The 16,318-nt window shown below is 52.6% G+C and overlaps 1 protein-coding gene across 1 annotated transcript in view; it reads left to right on the top strand.

Annotated features, from left to right (window-relative positions):
* The first annotated feature begins 1,404 nt into the window (after nt 1-1,404).
* The window catches only part of TGM2 (transglutaminase 2), a 36,969-nt gene continuing 22,055 nt past the window's right edge, over nt 1,405-16,318 (top strand). The window contains exons 1-4 of the mRNA XM_054467814.2: nt 1,405-1,535; nt 5,124-5,303; nt 10,794-11,036; nt 15,832-15,950. Of these exons, the coding sequence (XP_054323789.1) occupies nt 1,526-1,535; nt 5,124-5,303; nt 10,794-11,036; nt 15,832-15,950 (552 nt within the window). The 5' untranslated portion in view covers nt 1,405-1,525. The remainder of the gene's footprint in view (nt 1,536-5,123; nt 5,304-10,793; nt 11,037-15,831; nt 15,951-16,318) is intronic.

Genomic DNA, 16,318 nt, shown 5'->3' with positions numbered 1-16,318 from the left:
TATCCACTGAAGCAACATGGGTTTTTCTCCCTGAGCCATGTGTCACCTAGGAATGGAGATGGGGGCTGCTTCTATCATCCAAATTCATCAGTAGATGTAGAGCTTTTTCCGGAATGTAGAGCTTGTTCTGGAATGTAGAGCTTGCTCCGGAATGTAGAGCTTGTTTCAGAAAAAGTGCCGGGGAAGCCCCGTGGGCCTCTGTCTCTCCAGGAACCCTTCCCGCTCAGGGCTCACAGTGGATCCGGAAGCACAGCAGACCAGGAGACCAGAGATACCAGGATGAGTGATAGGCCCCCTGGTTGCCAGGTTCGAGAAGTCCTAGGCTGAGTCCCTGGAAGGCCGGCCTTGCTCCTTTCTGGCACACAGTGGGGCCTCAAGAAAGCTCAGTGGATGGATGGATTGAGGGAGGGAGGGAAGAGAAGGCAGAGGGAGGGATGGATGAAGGGATGAGTGGATGGATAGGTGGGTGAGTAGGTGATGCATGGGTGAGTGGATGGATGGCTGATTAGATGGATGGCTGATTAGACAGATACGAGGATGGGTGAGATCGGAGGATTATCTGGGTTTTGCTACAGGAAGGGACATAGGTGTGTCTGTTTTTGCAGGTGTGTCTGCATGTCTGTACCTGAGTCCATGCCTGCATATGTGTCTACCTCTGAGTAGCCACATCTTTGTGTGTCTGTGGGTGCCCTCTCTGATTTTGCATCCACATCTGACAGTGGCATTGGTATCTGGGAGGTCTGTGTGTGCGCCAGGTGCCCCTGGACACCTGCTCATCTGTGTCCACAGCTGTGTGTGGCTCGCGGTCAAGGCTACCTGGCTGTGTCAGGCTGTATCTATGTCCTGGTGTGTGTCTGCAATTCGAATCTGAATTTGTATCCATGTCACTGTGTCTGCGTGGCCAGCCGTGTTTGGTGTATTTGTGGGAGTGTATCTGTGTTTGTGTGTGTATCTCCACAGCCCTGTCTCGGTGTGTCTGCATCTGCTCTCCGTGTATGTATATCTGAGTATGTGTGTGAGTGTGTGTGTGTGTGTGTGTGTGTGTGTGTGTTGGGGGTGGGGAGGTGTTATTGATCCCAGATCTGACCTAAGAGTCCACATCTGTGTGTCCAGGTGCACCCCGGTTCCGTTGTGTGTTTCTGTGAGGGTGCTGCGTGTGTCTGTATCTGAGTGTGTGTGTCCCAGGTGTCTGTTCTCCAAGGTCTGACTCCGTGGGTCCAGGTGTGTGTGTGTCCTGGGCTAGTTGTGTGTCCCTGTCCGCTCCCCCAGGGGGCGCCCTCGCCCGGCTGCCGTCCCTCCCTCGGGCTCCGGTCCCCTGGGTGAGCCCCAGCGCTGGCAGCGTGGGCCGGGGACTGGGCAATGGGTGGCCTCCCAGGTCGCCGCCTTCCCGCGGGGCCCCGCCCCCGGCCCGTCCCAAAGCGGGCTATAAGTTAGCGCCGCTCTCCGCCTCGGCAGTGCCAGCCGCCAGTGGTCGCTCTTGGAGGGTCTCGCCGCCAGTGGAAGGAGCCACCGCCCCCGCCCGACCATGGCCGAGGGTGAGTATCAGAGTCACTGCAGCCGCCACTCAGGGGCCCCGGGGCATTGGGGGTCAGGACCCGGTGGGAGCTGAATCCCTAAGTTCTGATTTGGAGAGCAACAGGCAGACTGGGCTGGGTGAGGAGGCGCCTCAATGCTGCTTGGAGCCTCAGTTTCCCCATCCGCACTGCATAACCATTAACCCTTGCCTCTCTGCATCAGGTGAGGCAATGGAAAGCGACGGGGTGTTGTAAACTGTAAAGTACTGTCCTGGCGGACCACTGGCACGTGTCCCCAGTCAGTCAGCTGGGGCTGGCTCCCTGATGTGTGTCTGGAGCTGTGCAGGGGGTGCTGGCCTGGCCTCAGAACACTTAGGTTTGGGTAGTTCTTGCCAGCCAGGACCAGGTGGTGTGCATGCCACCCCGGTGGTGTGCAAGCCAAGCCTGGCTGAGTCCTTGGCTCCAGCGGCCAGAGAGGAGCTTTCGGCATCCTCTCCAGGAGCCTTCGGAAATCAGGCTTGTTCTTCCCGCCCTCACATTCTGCAACCCTAGACCTTGGCCACTTGTTGAGTCTCGCCTATAAAGTAAGGACAATAGTGTCCTTATTTTATAGGACAAGGTTTATGAGATTTGTTTTCCCCCAAGACCCCCACCCATCTGTCACCCTGACCGTGCCCTGGTCCTATGCTCCAGCCTTTGGTGCATCTGTGAGGAAGGAGAGGAGTGGAACAGAGGCTTAATTAATTTCATACCGGCGCCCCCGACTCCCCTCCACACACAAGCAGCACTGTCGTAGTTCCCAGCCGGAGGGATTTCTAAAGTGGAGGATGTCACTGCTGGACCCAGAATCCCAGCTGGCTCTTGGGTCAAGTTCATCTGGGGATGGCTTCTGCACCCATTGCAACCCCCAGGAAGCGGTGTGGGACAGGGACATGGGGCAGGTGGAGCAGGAATGGGTGGCAGGAACTGTGGACCCACCTGACCCTGCTGTGTGATCTCAGCCACCCACCTCCCTTGGACCCAGCTCCCAACACACTGTGTGATGTGTTGCCTCGGTGGCCGCTTGTCCTCAATGCATCTTCTCACCCCCATGCTCAAAAGCAGGGCTCAGCGGGGCTGGGAGATCCTGGAGATGCCAGTTATGATGAGCCTCCAGCCCCATGTCACAGTGGCCACTTCTGACAGAGATCTCACTGCCCTAGAAGACCTAGGCCCTTTCTAAGCGCAGAAATCCTATAAATCCTACAATTCTAGACCCCAGTGTTTCTGCATCTTTGGAGCTGGGCATGATTTCTGGAAACCCTTCTTTGAACAATAGATGGAGAAAATGCCCCAGCTCCCACATCCCAGGGACTGGCCGTATCTCCAGGGTCTTCCATGGGAACAACAATGGCCTCTTTCCTGCTCAAGCTCCCTGGGACTGAAGTTTCCAAAAACAACATTTCCTCGCCGCAATAGGCCAGCAGGAATTTTTTCCTTCTGGCCACTGAGGTCTCTTCTGTTGTGATTACACGGGGACCGACATCCCTGATACTTCAGTGGCGCAGAGCTATCTGCTCCCAGGTTTGAGAACAACACAGCACATGGTGGCAAGGGGGTGGTCGTAAGAGGGGCTGGAGAACAAACTGAGCTGTAGTGAGGTGGTTCCCAGGGCAGAATCCTGCAGAATCCTACAGCTCTGGATTCCGATCCCAAAGCAGCCACTTGCTCTGGGACCTGGGGCCACCTGGTGTCTTTGTCTACAAAATGGGAATCATGACAGCATCTATGTAAGCAGAGTTGTTTTGGGATTTAAGTTGAGATAATTCACATACAAGGCACTTTGCATCTCATTTTTGGAATAGTTGATGGCGAGCAGGAGACCTGGGCTCTCCCACTGCAAGGACCAACTTGCGGCGTGACTTTGAACAAATTCCTGCCCCTGGGCCTCACTTGGACCACATGCTGTCCAGTGGCTCCACACTCAGAGTCTGTCTTGCCCACTCCTCCACACCTTAAGGGCTTCCCAATCTTGACCTTGAGCTTGCCAAGGTTTATGAGATTTGTTTCCCCCCAAGACCCCCACCCATCTGTCACCCTGACCGTGCCCTGGTCCTCTGCTCCATCTGAAACTGTAAATGGAACTTTCACATATCAAGCTTCTGTCCTGGGGAAGGGGGTTCCCAACACGTCTTCTAGACTCACAGCAGCCCCTTGAGACTTCAGAGGAGGAGGCACAGAGAGGGAGAGACACTTATCCAGGCTCACACAGCAGCACAGCAGAACTAAAACCTACCTCTGGAAGTCTCCAAAGCTCCTATCATGTTAAAAATGTTTTATTTTGGAGAATATTGAACATACACAAAAATAGACAGAATTGTTTAATAAATTCCTATGTCCTCATCACCCAGCCCTGACCACCGTGGCGTCTCCTGCCCCTGCGCACCTTCATCTCAGACATCACATCATGTCATCTGTCAATGTTTCAGTATATGCCTTTAAAGGATAAGGACTCTTTTTTAACGCAAACAAATTAACAAAAATTCTCTGATATCACCATTATGCCATCAGTATTTAAATTTCCAGTTGTCTCATACATGTAATAAATGTTTTAAAATACTTTTTTGAAATCAAGATCCAAATAAGATCAATACATCACAATGGGTTTAAGTTTCTCTTTATAGGTTCTCTCTTCAATGTTTTTCTCCTTTTCTTTCTTGCAGTCTATTTATTAAAGAAACCGGACCCTTTGTCAATAGTTTCCCAGTATATGAAGTTTGTCAACTGCATCCTGGTTCTGTGTTTAACTTGTTCCTCAGCCCTGGGTATTTCCTGTAAATTGAACATTGGACCTAAAGGCAAAGCCCATGTAATTGACCTGTACCAAATACTGCCCCTGTTTAAACCAAAAGAAACCTCTGATAGCAATAGAATAGCTCGTGTTTATTGAGTATTTATTACACAACAGACGTTGTACTATGTGTTTTACATGCATTAATTCATTTCATGCTCACACCAGCCCTGGGAGGTAGATACTGCTGTTCCCATGGCTGCTGGAGGTCACACAGCTAGGAAGTGCCACAGGGGGTCACAACCTTGTGATTAAAAGATTTAGGGAAAGCTGGGCACTGTGGCTCGCACCTGCACTTTGGTAGGTCAAGGCAGGAGCATCGCTTGGCCCAGGAGTTCAAGAGCAGCCTGGGCAACATGGCAAAACCAAAAATGAAAAAATTAGCTGGGCACATACCTATAGTCCCAGCTCACTGATAAATGAAAAAATTAGTGATGCACGCCTGTCCTCTCAGCTACTCAGGAGGCTGGGGTGGGAGGATCCCTTGAGCCCAGGAATTCAAGGCTACAGTGAGCTATGATCACACCTCTGCACTCCAGCCTGGGCAACAAAGCAAGACCTTTTCTCCATTAAACTAAAAAGAAAAAAAAGGGTTAGGGAGATTGGGCCCCGCCCAGCCCCTGTGTGACCAGGGCTGGGGAGAGAGGTCAGTCGAAACAATGCCTGTGCTTTGTGGGGAGTAAGAGGGCACAAGGCCCCCATGTCTAGGGAGGGCAGGTGCGTCACTGGGGGTCTGAAGGATGCCCCTGAGGCTCATGCGTCTCCTTCTGTTTCCGTAGATCTGGTCTTAGAGAGGTGTGATCTGGAGCTGGAGACCAATGGCCGAGACCACCACACGGCCGACCTGTGCCGGGAGAAGCTGGTGGTACGACGGGGCCAGCCCTTCTGGCTGACCCTGCACTTTGAGGGCCGCAACTACGAGGCCAGTGTAGACAGTCTCACCTTCAGTGTCGTGACCGGTGAGTACCTGCAACCCCAATCCACCACCACCACCACCACCACCTCCTCTCCACCCCGACATGCCCCAGAACCCTGACAGAGAACAGGACAAATAAGTTTACCCTCTTTGTTCCCTGGGAGATTGCCACCTGTCATCAGCCCCATTTTAGAGATGAGGGAACTGAGGCCCAGAAAGGGAGGAGATGTCACGGCAGACCACCAGCTTTGTGAGCAAGTCTGTGCCTCTGGACCCCTGGGCTTCTGAAAGCCTATTATCACCAGGGTTGCAGGTCAGCCTTCAACCAGGAAAGTTGATCAGGATCCCATCCACAGGCTGGGCGCGGTGGCTCACACTTGTAATCCCAGCACTTTGGGAGGCTGAGGAGGGCGGATCACCAGAGGTCAGGAGTTCGAGACCAGCCTGACCAATGTGGAGAAACCCTGTCTCTAGTAAAAATACCAAATTAGCCGGGCATGGTGGCGCATGACTATAACCCCAGCTACTTGGGAGGCTGAGGCAGGAGAATCGCTTGAACCTGGGAGGCAGAGGTTGCAGTGAGCCGAGATCGCACCATTACACTCCAGCCTGGGAAACAAGAGTGAAACTCTGTCTCAAAAAAAAAAAAAAAAAAAAATCCTATCCACAAGCCAGGCATGGTGGTACATGCCTGTAATCCCAGCTATTTGGGAGGCTGAGGTGAGAGGATCATTTGAGCCTAGGACTTTGAATCCAGCCTGAACAACATAGCAAGACACCACCTTAAAAGAAAAAAGAAAAAGATTCTGTCTGCCCTTTCCCATATCAAAGCACCTTTCTAATCCCTCTGCTGCCTGAAATCCATGCAACCCAGCCAGGCACTGGGATCAGGCCCAAATCAGGCCTGGGTGGCAGAGAAAGAGCCCAGCTGGTTTCAGCCTTCTGTGTGGGCAGTTCTGGGTCCCAGCAGTTCATTCTCCAAGCATTAGGAGGCTGCCTCAATCTCCGGGGCTGGACAGAAAGACCAGGATTCTAGCGCAGGCTGGGCTGCCTACCTGCTGTGTGACCTTAGGCAAATTACTTAACCTCTCTGAGCCTGAGTTTCATCATCTGAAAGCCCTCACATTGGAAGGTCGTTAAGTGTCTGCTATGGGGGAGGGCCTGCAGATATTTACAGCTGTTGCTTATCTTTGTACTGGGGCCCCAGGGATAGGTAAAGGGACGCCAAGTCCCCAGGCGTCTCATCCCCACGAGTGGTGCCAATTTTCTTTGTTGGCCATTCCTGGGAAAATGGCCTCAAATGCTGAATCAGTGAGGCTGGTTTCCGGTGGCAGCCACTCCCTTGAGGTCAGTGAGGGGCCACCTGGCTAGGACTCGGGTTGGGAAAGGCCAGCTCTTTCTGAAGTCTCCGAGGGCAGAGATGGTAGCAAGCATTCCTTGGCTGAGGCCTGCATTGAACTAGAAGGCCGTTGATAAGGCTTATCATGGGGACTGCAGGCTAGCCTCGGATAGCTCCTCCGTCCTTCTCCTCCCTGCCCCTGCCCTCCTGGTGGAGACACACCCACCGCCCAGGGGCTCCCCCACAAGCACACTGGCCCCCAAAGGTCTCTTGCTAACAGAGCCAAGGAGCCCCCAGCAAGTCTCTGACCCTCCAGCCTCAGTTTCCCCCTCTACGAAGTGGAAAGTTAGGGTACATGGCAATTAAGGGCTGGGTCTGGTGGCCTGAGAAGAGTCAGACTTGTGATAGTGAAAATCACAACATCTATGGGGCATCCACTGAATGCATGCTTGTCTTGAATCCTCGCAGCTTAGAAGTTATAAAGGACTCCATTTTGCAGATGGGAAAGCTGAGGCTCAGAAAGGTCAAGTCACTGGCTCAGGAGGGTCAGTTACACAGTGAGTCAGGGACACAGAAGGCTTCAAACCCCGACTGCAGAGTGAGGCTTTTCATCCCTATGTCCCTGCAGCAGGCGCATTTATCACAAGTGCCTGCCAGGGCTCAGTGTGTTCCTCTGTGAAATGGAATGGTAGATGAGCTGCTGGCTTGGGCAGCCTGTGATTTCTACTTTCTTTTTTATTTATTTTTCTTTCTTTCTTTTTTAAAACTTTTATTTTAGGTTCACGGGTACATGTGCAGGTTTGTTATATCAGTAAACTCGTGTCACGGGGGTTTGTGGTACCGATTATTTTGTCACCCAGGTGCTAAGTCTAGTACCCAAGCGTTATTTTTTCTGCTCCTCTCCCTCCTCTCACCCTCCACCCTCAAGGAGGCCCCACTGTGTGTTGTTTCCCTCTATGCGTCCATGTGTTCTCGTCATTTCGCTCCCATGTATAAGTGAGAACATGGGGGATTTGCTTTTCTGCTCCTGCGTTCGTTCGCTGAGGATAAGGCTGCCTTCTTTCCTCTTCTTTCACTCTCCAGACATCCCCTTTCTTATTTCTCCTTCTCCAATTGTCTGGGCAGCGTAGTGTTAGGTAATTAGGGCCCTGAGTTTGGGATTGGGTGAAGGGCCGCTGCTGACCTTCCCACCTCAGCAAGCTAATCTCTGTCCTCCAGTCTCCAACAACTTATCTCAAACCATAACCAACCTGCCCTGGTCACTTCCGCAGCCCCTGTAGGCAGCCACGGAAGAGCCCAGATCTCTGAGTACAGAGTGCAAACAGCTTCCCTGTCCAAGCAACCAAGAAATTCCCTGGGCCTGGGGAAGCCTGAGGGACAATACCAGGAAACCGGGCCCTTCCCCAACTCCAGGCCTGGCCTGGGTCAGCGCCCGGCTCAAGGCCTGGCCAGGTGACTCTGCTCCTGTGTGGGAACATTCTAGCTTGTGATGGGAAACTGAGGCCCAGAGAAGCAGGAGAGCTGGCTGAGGTCACTCAGCGAATGGAGCATGTGTCCTGACCCCACACACTCTTAGATGTTGTGTGTTTTCACCCAGACAGTTTGAGACCCGACAGACTCTGTTATGGGGTCCAGGCCACACTAGACAAATGTCATCTTTGTCAGAGGGATAAAGTTCCCTCCAAGGTGGGGTCGGGGTTTGAGGGGCTGTGGCAGTCACAGTGGGAGTGAAGTCAGCCTGGAGGAGTGAAAGGAACCCTTATGAGGCTGATAGAAGGCTTTACTCTGGAAGGTTCTGCCCACCCACCCCATCCCAGCCCGGCCACCGTGGTCTGGGATAGTGGCCAGGACCCCTAGGCTCCCTGTGGTCATTTGGGCCCAGAATGGTCCTCATGGAGCCTCTGGTCCCACAAAGAGGATGGTGCAGAACCGCAGCCAAGGAATCTGTGAAGCCAGCTTACGTGAGCAGCGGGTGGACCGTGGGACAGCCTGTCCTTCTCCTGTTCCCCCGGGATCTGGGAAGAAAAGGGTGTGTGAGTGTGTGTGCATGGCTGCCCCAAGATTGAGAGAAAGGGAAATGCGTTTCCTGACTTGTCCCCAAGGGTGACATGTCAACAGCGACAGTGGTGATGGGACCTGGCCCAGGCCTGTTGCTACAGAGACCAGATCATTGATCCTCCGAGCAGGGACATTTCTGAGATTGGAAGGAGCACCCTTAAGAATTATGCTGGGACCACAGGCATAAACTGAGGCTGTCCTGAGCAAACTGTGATGCTTGGTCACCCCAGCGCCACCCCTCTCAACCTCAGTTTCCATATCTGTGAAGTTCTTCAATCGAACTAGACAATTTCTACATTCCACTCCAGTCCTCACAATCTGCTATTTGGCCTGAGAATTCAGACTTTTAATGGCCCCTTTTAATAACACTGATGATAGCTCACATTTCCTGCATGATTACTGTGAGCTGGTCACTGTTCAAAATGCTTTCTATGAACTCTCTCACGGAACCCTCTAAACAGAGCCAGGAGGCCTTCATGAAAACTGAACAAGACTAACTATGATTTCCTGAGCACTTACTATACACCAGGTGCCTTGTGGGATGTTTTGCATGCCTCCTGTCCTCTTTAAGCTTCACAACAACCTTATAGGGAGGCACTGCCACTGGCCCATTTTACAGATCAGAAAACTGTGGCATAGAGAAGCTAAGTAACTTGTCCAAGTTCATAGAGCCAGTTTCGAACCTGAGATTGGACCCTCCCAGGCATGTGGGCTAAGCCTGTTTTCTTCTTGGATAAGAAAGCAGATCAGAGAGGGCTGGTGATGTGGCCCAGGTCACACAGTGCTCAGGGGCAGAGTCAGGGAACCAGACCTAGGGTGGGTCTGGGACCCCAGGCCTGCATGGCTCCTCCCCAAATGCCAGCTCTGGAAGTCAGGGAGCATTCAAAGGCTTCCAGTCGACCCCTGGCACTTGGACAGGGCCTGAGAGGCCTGTGTCGTGCCTGTTAGTTCATGTTACATTTGAGCTGGGTGTGGGTGGGGCTGGCTGGCAGGGAGGAGGGGGCTGGGGGCTGAGAGGGAGCCCCTGGGTGAGCAGGCCCCAATAATGTCCGCAGTGGGTGGGCAGAGCTGCAGGGAGGGAGATGGAAGAATAAAAATAAACTCTCCTGGGCACCCACCCAGCCAGGCAGAGAACATCCTCTGTCTCTTCTCCACCACCCATGTCCAGAAAGTGACCAGCCCCTCCTCGCCCTGCCCATGACTCAGACCTGCCTGTGGGGGCGGGCCCTCCCTTCCACCTGGAAAAGCAGCTGCTTTGAGAGTGTGCCCATCACTGTGCCTTTGAGAACCCAGCCGGGGAGCGTCCTCTTTGGGAAGGAGAGGCACCGTAGAAGACAACCGAGAGCTACAGACCCACTTCAGATGCGACCTTTGCCACAAACTCCTAGGATATCCTTGAGAGACCCCTTTGCTCTGAGCCTTAGTTTTCTCACCTGGGCAAGGGGTCTCAAAGGAAGCAGGTGCTTCATGAAGTGTAAAAAGCTGTAGGAAGGTGAGGGGTGGTTATGACCAGCATCTCGGAACTGCCTATGGAGATGGGGGGACAGCAGTTGGGGGGCTTGGGGAGACAGACACCTAGAGACTGTGTGGGCCAGCCAGCATCCTCCGCTGGCCTACAGCAAGGGGCTCTCAGAGGACCGAGGTCCCTTCCTGCTCAGCATCTGGGCTTCCTTCTCTGAGAGAAAAAGCGGGACGCTAGCAGGTAGAGGATTTAGGCAGGAAAGGAGGGCCCTGGGGCATCTTGCCTAATCCTTGTCTATGCTACACAAATGGGCCAGGTGATCCCAGAGAGAGGGATGGGCTTGTCCCGAGTCACGTCATTGCAAAGCAGTGGAACTGAGCCTTGGCTCCGGGCCGCATGGCCCCTCTCTCAGGAGGACTCTCTAGTTGAGGACATGCTGTATGCCTGTGGCTTTTTTATGCATTCCCACAAAACCACCCCGAAAGGCTGGAGTTCTGAGCCCCCCTTTACAGATGAGGAAACTGAGGCTCAGGGAGACAAAACTTCTTGCCAAAGTTATTTCAGTGGTCAGTGGCAGAACTAGGCCTGGAGCCCAAACCGGGGACCCCAGGTAGGTGCCCTGCCCTGCCAGCCCTGCCACCCCTAGCTCGCGGCTACTGCTTCTCCCTCCACAGGCCCAGCCCCTAGCCAGGAGGCCGGGACAAAGGCCCGTTTTCCACTACGAGATGCTGTGGAGGAGGGTGACTGGACAGCCACCGTGGTGGACCAGCAAGACTGCACTCTCTCGCTGCAGCTCACCACCCCGGCCGACGCCCCCATCGGCCTGTATCGCCTCAGCCTGGAGGCCTCCACTGGCTACCAGGGATCCAGCTTTGTGCTGGGCCACTTCATCTTGCTCTTCAACTCCTGGTGCCCAGGTGAGCCACACGCCATCCACTCATAGCGTTGGGGTGGGCAGGGCTGGATCCGCCCATGGAGGAGGCTACTGGAGGTGGGAAGAACAGGGGATAAGAGACACACATCAAAGTGGACTGAGTGAAGCCCACTGTGCTCCAGCCTCACAAAACCCTCTAGACATGAGTACTCCTGTTATCCCTGTTTATAGAAACAAAATGAGGCTGGGCTCAGTGATCCATGCCTCTAATCTCGGTTCTTTGAGAGGCTGAGGAGGGAGAATCACTTGAGCAAGCCAGGAGTTAAAGACCAGCCTGGGCAACAGAGCAAGACCCTGTCTCTACAAAAAAAAAATTTAACAGTAGCTGGGTGTGGTAGTGCACGCCTGTGGTCCCAGCTAATTGGGAGGTTGAGGTGGGAGGATCACTTGTGTCCAGGAAGTCGAGGCTGCAGTGAGCTATGATTACGTCACTGAACTCCAGGCTGGATATCAGAGTAAGACCCTGTCTCTAAAAAAATAAAAATAAGAAGAAGCAGAATAATATGCCCAATTCCACATATTTACCGAGGGACTTCACTCGCTGTTTGAGGCCTGTATATTCCCAGACCACTGTGAACTGGGGCTTGGCGGTGACTTGGTTTCAAAGGCCCCACATCAGGAATAGGGTGCCCAGCTGATGCCTAGGCCCGGGCACTATGTCCTGGTTCTGTTTCATGGGGCCCTGTTTTTTTTGTGTTTTTTGTTTTGTTTTGTTTTTGAGATGGAGTTTTGCTCTTGTTGCCTGGGCTGGAGTGCAATGGTACGATCTCAGCTTACTGCAACCTCTGCCCACCAGGTTCAAGCAATCCTCCTGCCTCAGCCTCCCTGGTAGCTGGGATTACAGGCATGTGCCACCACGCCTGGCTAATTTTTGTATTTGTAGTAGAAACGGAGTTTCACCACATTGGCCAGGCTGGTCCCGAGCTACTGACCTCAGGTGATCCACCCGCCTCAGCCTGCCAAAGTGCTGGGATTACAGGCGTGAGCCACCATGCCTGGCCGAGGTGGGAGGCCCTGTTTTAAATCTCACCCAGACTGGTTTGGGGAAGGGAAACCGGGAGGTGAGGTTGGGGGGAGGGATGGGGGAGGTGGGTGAGTAGGAGCAGTTTGAGCGTCCAGCTGCCTCCTTACACACTATCTCAGTCAGGCCTCTCGACAGTCCCAAGGGAGAGATGACACATCCCCACTTCACACACAGGAAACTGAGGCTCAGAGTGGTTAAGTGGCCTTTGGAAGCTCTTTGAATAAATAAGTGGACAACCTTGGACAAAACTAGAAAGTCAGAGTGGAGAGCTTGGAACAAAGGAAACTGACTTGAGCAAGGAGGAGGAGGCAGGGGTTGCCTGTCACCTCCCCAGGCCTCGATATTCCCATCTAACTAGCAAGGCAGTCAGATCTAATAATCTGTTTCCTTCCTGCTCTAATGAAACAAAGCAGGGAGAGAAGCGTCATGGGCCAGGCCCCTCCTGGGAATCGGGTGTCCCTCCTCAAAAGGGCAGAAATTCTGGCCTCCTGGCTGTTAGACAACCACCTTCTTGCTGGCCCACTGCTTTATCTTTTTTCTTCTCTATTTTGAGGCATTTTATATTTGAGCAGAAAGTTTTTAAAATTTTTCGCCTTTCCATATTTTGATTTTTATTTCCCAGTATAACAGTAAACCATGACAGCATTCTCTTTAGAAAAGCTTCAAGCCCAGGTGCAGTGTAATCCCATGCCTGTAATCCCACACCTGTAATCCCGGCACTTTGGGAGGCTGAGGCAGGGGTATCACTTGAGGCAGGAGTTCAAGACCAGCCTGGCCAACATGGCGAAACCCACCGTCTCTATAAAAAATACAAAAATTAGCTTGATGTGATGACACACATCTGTAGTCCCAGCTACTCAGGAGGCTAAGGTGGGAGGATCGCTTGAGTCCAGGAGGTTGAGGCTGCAGTTAGCTGGGACTGTGCCACTGCACTCCAGCCTGGGTGACAGAGCAAGACTCTGTCTCAAAAAAAGGGTAGGGAAGGGGAGGGCTTCAAGACTACAGAGAAACGGCCTCCCCCTTTGACCCCTCCTCCTTGGGGGACACCATTGTTAGATATTTTACGGGGGCTCACCTCCTTAGGTCAGTCTGTATGTGCCTGGAGAAATTGCTGTATTTTATAGGTCTCTGTCTCTCTATCACAAACATAAAAGGATCCCACCATATACATTAACCTACAACTTGATTTCTTCCCCTCGCAACACACCGTGAGGCTCTGTCCACATTGGTCTGCATACATCTGCTCATTCATTCTTTTTTTTTTTCTTTTCTTTTTTTTTTTTTTTTTTGAGACCAAGGCTCTCTCTGTCACCCAGGCTGGAGTGCAGCGGCACAATCTCGCCTCACTGCAACCTCTGCCTCCCGGGTTGAAATGATTCTCATGCCTCAGCCTCCTGAGTAGCTGGGACTACAGGCATGCACCACCACGCCGGGCTAATTTTTGTATTTTTAGTAGAGACAGAGTTTCACCATGTTGGCCAGGCTGGTCTCAAACTCCTGACCTCCGGTCATCTGCCCACCTCGGCCTCCCAAAGTGCTAGGATTACAGGCATGAGCCACCACGCCCGGCCACATCTGCTCATTCTTTCTAAGGGCCTCGAGTGTCCTGTGTCTTGCCCATGTGGATGGTCCAGCCCCCACTGATGGACGGGAGGTTGTGCCCGGAGGCTCATGGCACGCAGGGACCGTGCGTCAATGAGCACCCTTGCTTCAGACCCTGTGGCCAACGGAATGATTTCTGGGGACAGAAGTGGCCTTACTGGATCCCCCCGGCCCCATAGGTTTGTTTTGAATTTTAGTCAATCTGCAGAGGGTAGCAACTAGTTGGCAGCTCTGCCAACAGGACAGGAACACGCCGGTGTCTCCACCCTCATCCACACCACAAGGTTTCAGAGTTCAGGGAATGGGAAGCGCAGTTCTGGGGGATGGTCCCCTTCCTCCTGCTTGGCCTCACCCGGCGGCGGGTTGGAGTGGCGGTCAGCCAAGTGGCACAGTGACTAAAGTGACCCACATCCCGGGGCGGGAGCTGTGGAGCTGGTGATGCAGAGGCAGGAAGTTGGGCTGGGGTGAGCGCAGGGGCGCTGGGGGAGGAAATCAGTCTGATGGGTGGGAAAGGGCCGGGTCTGCCTGGAAAATGGGACCCTCCTGTATGTCAGTTCCAAGACCAATATGATCGAGTGCCAGTTATATGCAAGGCTTCACGTCCCCAGTGCCTCCACCTTTACCAGATGGAGACCTGAGCTGGGGACGTCACAGTCTTGGCATCCTGAGCTGGGGTGGGGACAATTCAACAAGTGCTGACACTCATTCTAATGTTGAAACACTGTGGGTTCTTCTTTCTCTTTCATTCTTTATCCCACACCCCCCAGCTGCTGCAGAGCCATTATAGTTCATTGACTTCAAGGTTAATTTTTATAGAAGTTTCCAGAGCCAAAGATCAGAATACACAACAGACTTGGCCTCTTTCCCATTTTTCCTCACTATGATGAAAGTGGGGGCTGCTGGTCACTGCAGATGGGCATGGCAAAGCCCAGGGGTCTGAGGGTCCAGCAGCTGCTTCCTTCCCAGGCCAGCTTCTCCATTAGACCCGGCAGGCACAGTGCCTGGGGCCCAAGAAACTTTTAAGGGCCCGTGAACATGTTTTAATTTAATTTAAAATCAGGAGGAAAAAATGAACATTTAAGTTGAATAATAGGTTTTAATATGTAATATTGAGATAGATGTCATTAACCAAGGCAGTCATAACATTCAATTCCTTTTTTTCTAATGGAGGAAGGAATGCATGAAGTCAAGAGTGCCTGAGACTCACCAAAGTCATAATGGGGCTCCAGATTGCCCCTTCTTGGCCTCAGTTTCTTCACCGGTTAAGTGGAGTCAGTAAAGCCAGCCTGACCTTTGGGCTCCTACCATCTGGCCCCAACTTCCTCAGCCCCCTCTTCTCCCCTCACTGGCCACAGACAACTAAATACCCTGCATTTTCCAGCAGCCAAAGCTTTGTGCTTTCTGGTCCTCTGCTTAGAATGCCACCCTCCAGGTTCCAACTCTCTAAACCTTAATCATTTTTCAAGACAACATTCAGATGCCACCTCCTCCAGGGAGCCCTCTGTGACTCTCTCAAGCTGGACAGGACCCCACCTCTCCTGAGCTGCAGGAACCCTTTCTTGGCCTTCCCCTCTGCTACTGAGTTCTCTCTGCCTTGAATCATGCGCCTCCCTCATGCTACCTCAGGGCTTTCGTTTCCAAAGCACCTTTCAGATCTGCATTTTGGGCTGACACAGTGAGGTGTTAAGGTGGGCAGAGAAGGCAAAGTAGCCTACCCAGGGTCACACAGCAAGTGAGGATCAGGAGTTTCCTGACTCCTGGTCCAGTGCTCCTCTGTCTTTAGTCTCAGTTTTCCTAGCTATAAAATATTCCTGAGCCTTAGTTTTCTGGTCTTTAAAATGGGGCTTTCAAGGATCCCTTCCTCATAAGGCTCTTCTGGAGATTAAATTTATTAATACAGGTCATACATTTATCACTGGTCCTGGCACACGGCAAGTGTTGGAGAAATGGCATCCTTTGTTGTCACTAACCGATAACACCTTATCTCATTGATGTGGGATTATTCATTAATGGTTACTTTTTCTAATTAAAAGAAGGATGGATACCTGAGACACTGGCTTGGCCTAGGGAATTGGCACCCTTGACTCCAGATTTGCAGGGACTCTGGGCCTCCACAGACCCAGAGCTGAGGTCCCTTTCTTCCTGCCTGCAGCGGATGCTGTGTACCTGGACTCGGAAGAGGAGCGGCAGGAGTACGTCCTCACCCAGCAGGGCTTTATCTACCAGGGCTCAGCCAAGTTCATCAAGAACATACCTTGGAATTTTGGGCAGGTAGGGGCCACACCCTGTCTCTCCCAACCATCTCAGGCCCTTCTGTGTGCCCCGCCCTGTGTCTGGGGGCAGCCAAAGCTTCACAGGTGGGAGTGAGTCACAGAGTCACCCACTTCATGCTGTCAGGGATGCAAAGGCCCTGAAACAGCTGAAGGTTCAGAGAGGGCCAAGGCTGCCCTGAGGTCACACAGCAAAGGCGGTGGCCCTGGATTCAAGATGGAGAAAGAACTAGGAGAGCCTTTGGGAGCTGTGAAGTTGGTTGGTATCCTGAGAGGGGGAAGAGGGAACAGTAAAGCTCATGTATTGAAACAATAGGCAGTACTTGGAGTTGTGCTAGGGTGAGCCCTGTGTGCTAGGCATGTGCTAAG

Source organism: Pongo pygmaeus, chromosome 21, assembly GCF_028885625.2.
Source record: "Pongo pygmaeus isolate AG05252 chromosome 21, NHGRI_mPonPyg2-v2.0_pri, whole genome shotgun sequence".
In the NCBI taxonomy this organism is placed as follows: domain Eukaryota; kingdom Metazoa; phylum Chordata; class Mammalia; order Primates; family Hominidae; genus Pongo; species Pongo pygmaeus.
Note: the sequence above shows the minus strand (reverse complement) of the source record. Positions and strands in the feature narration are given on the sequence as shown.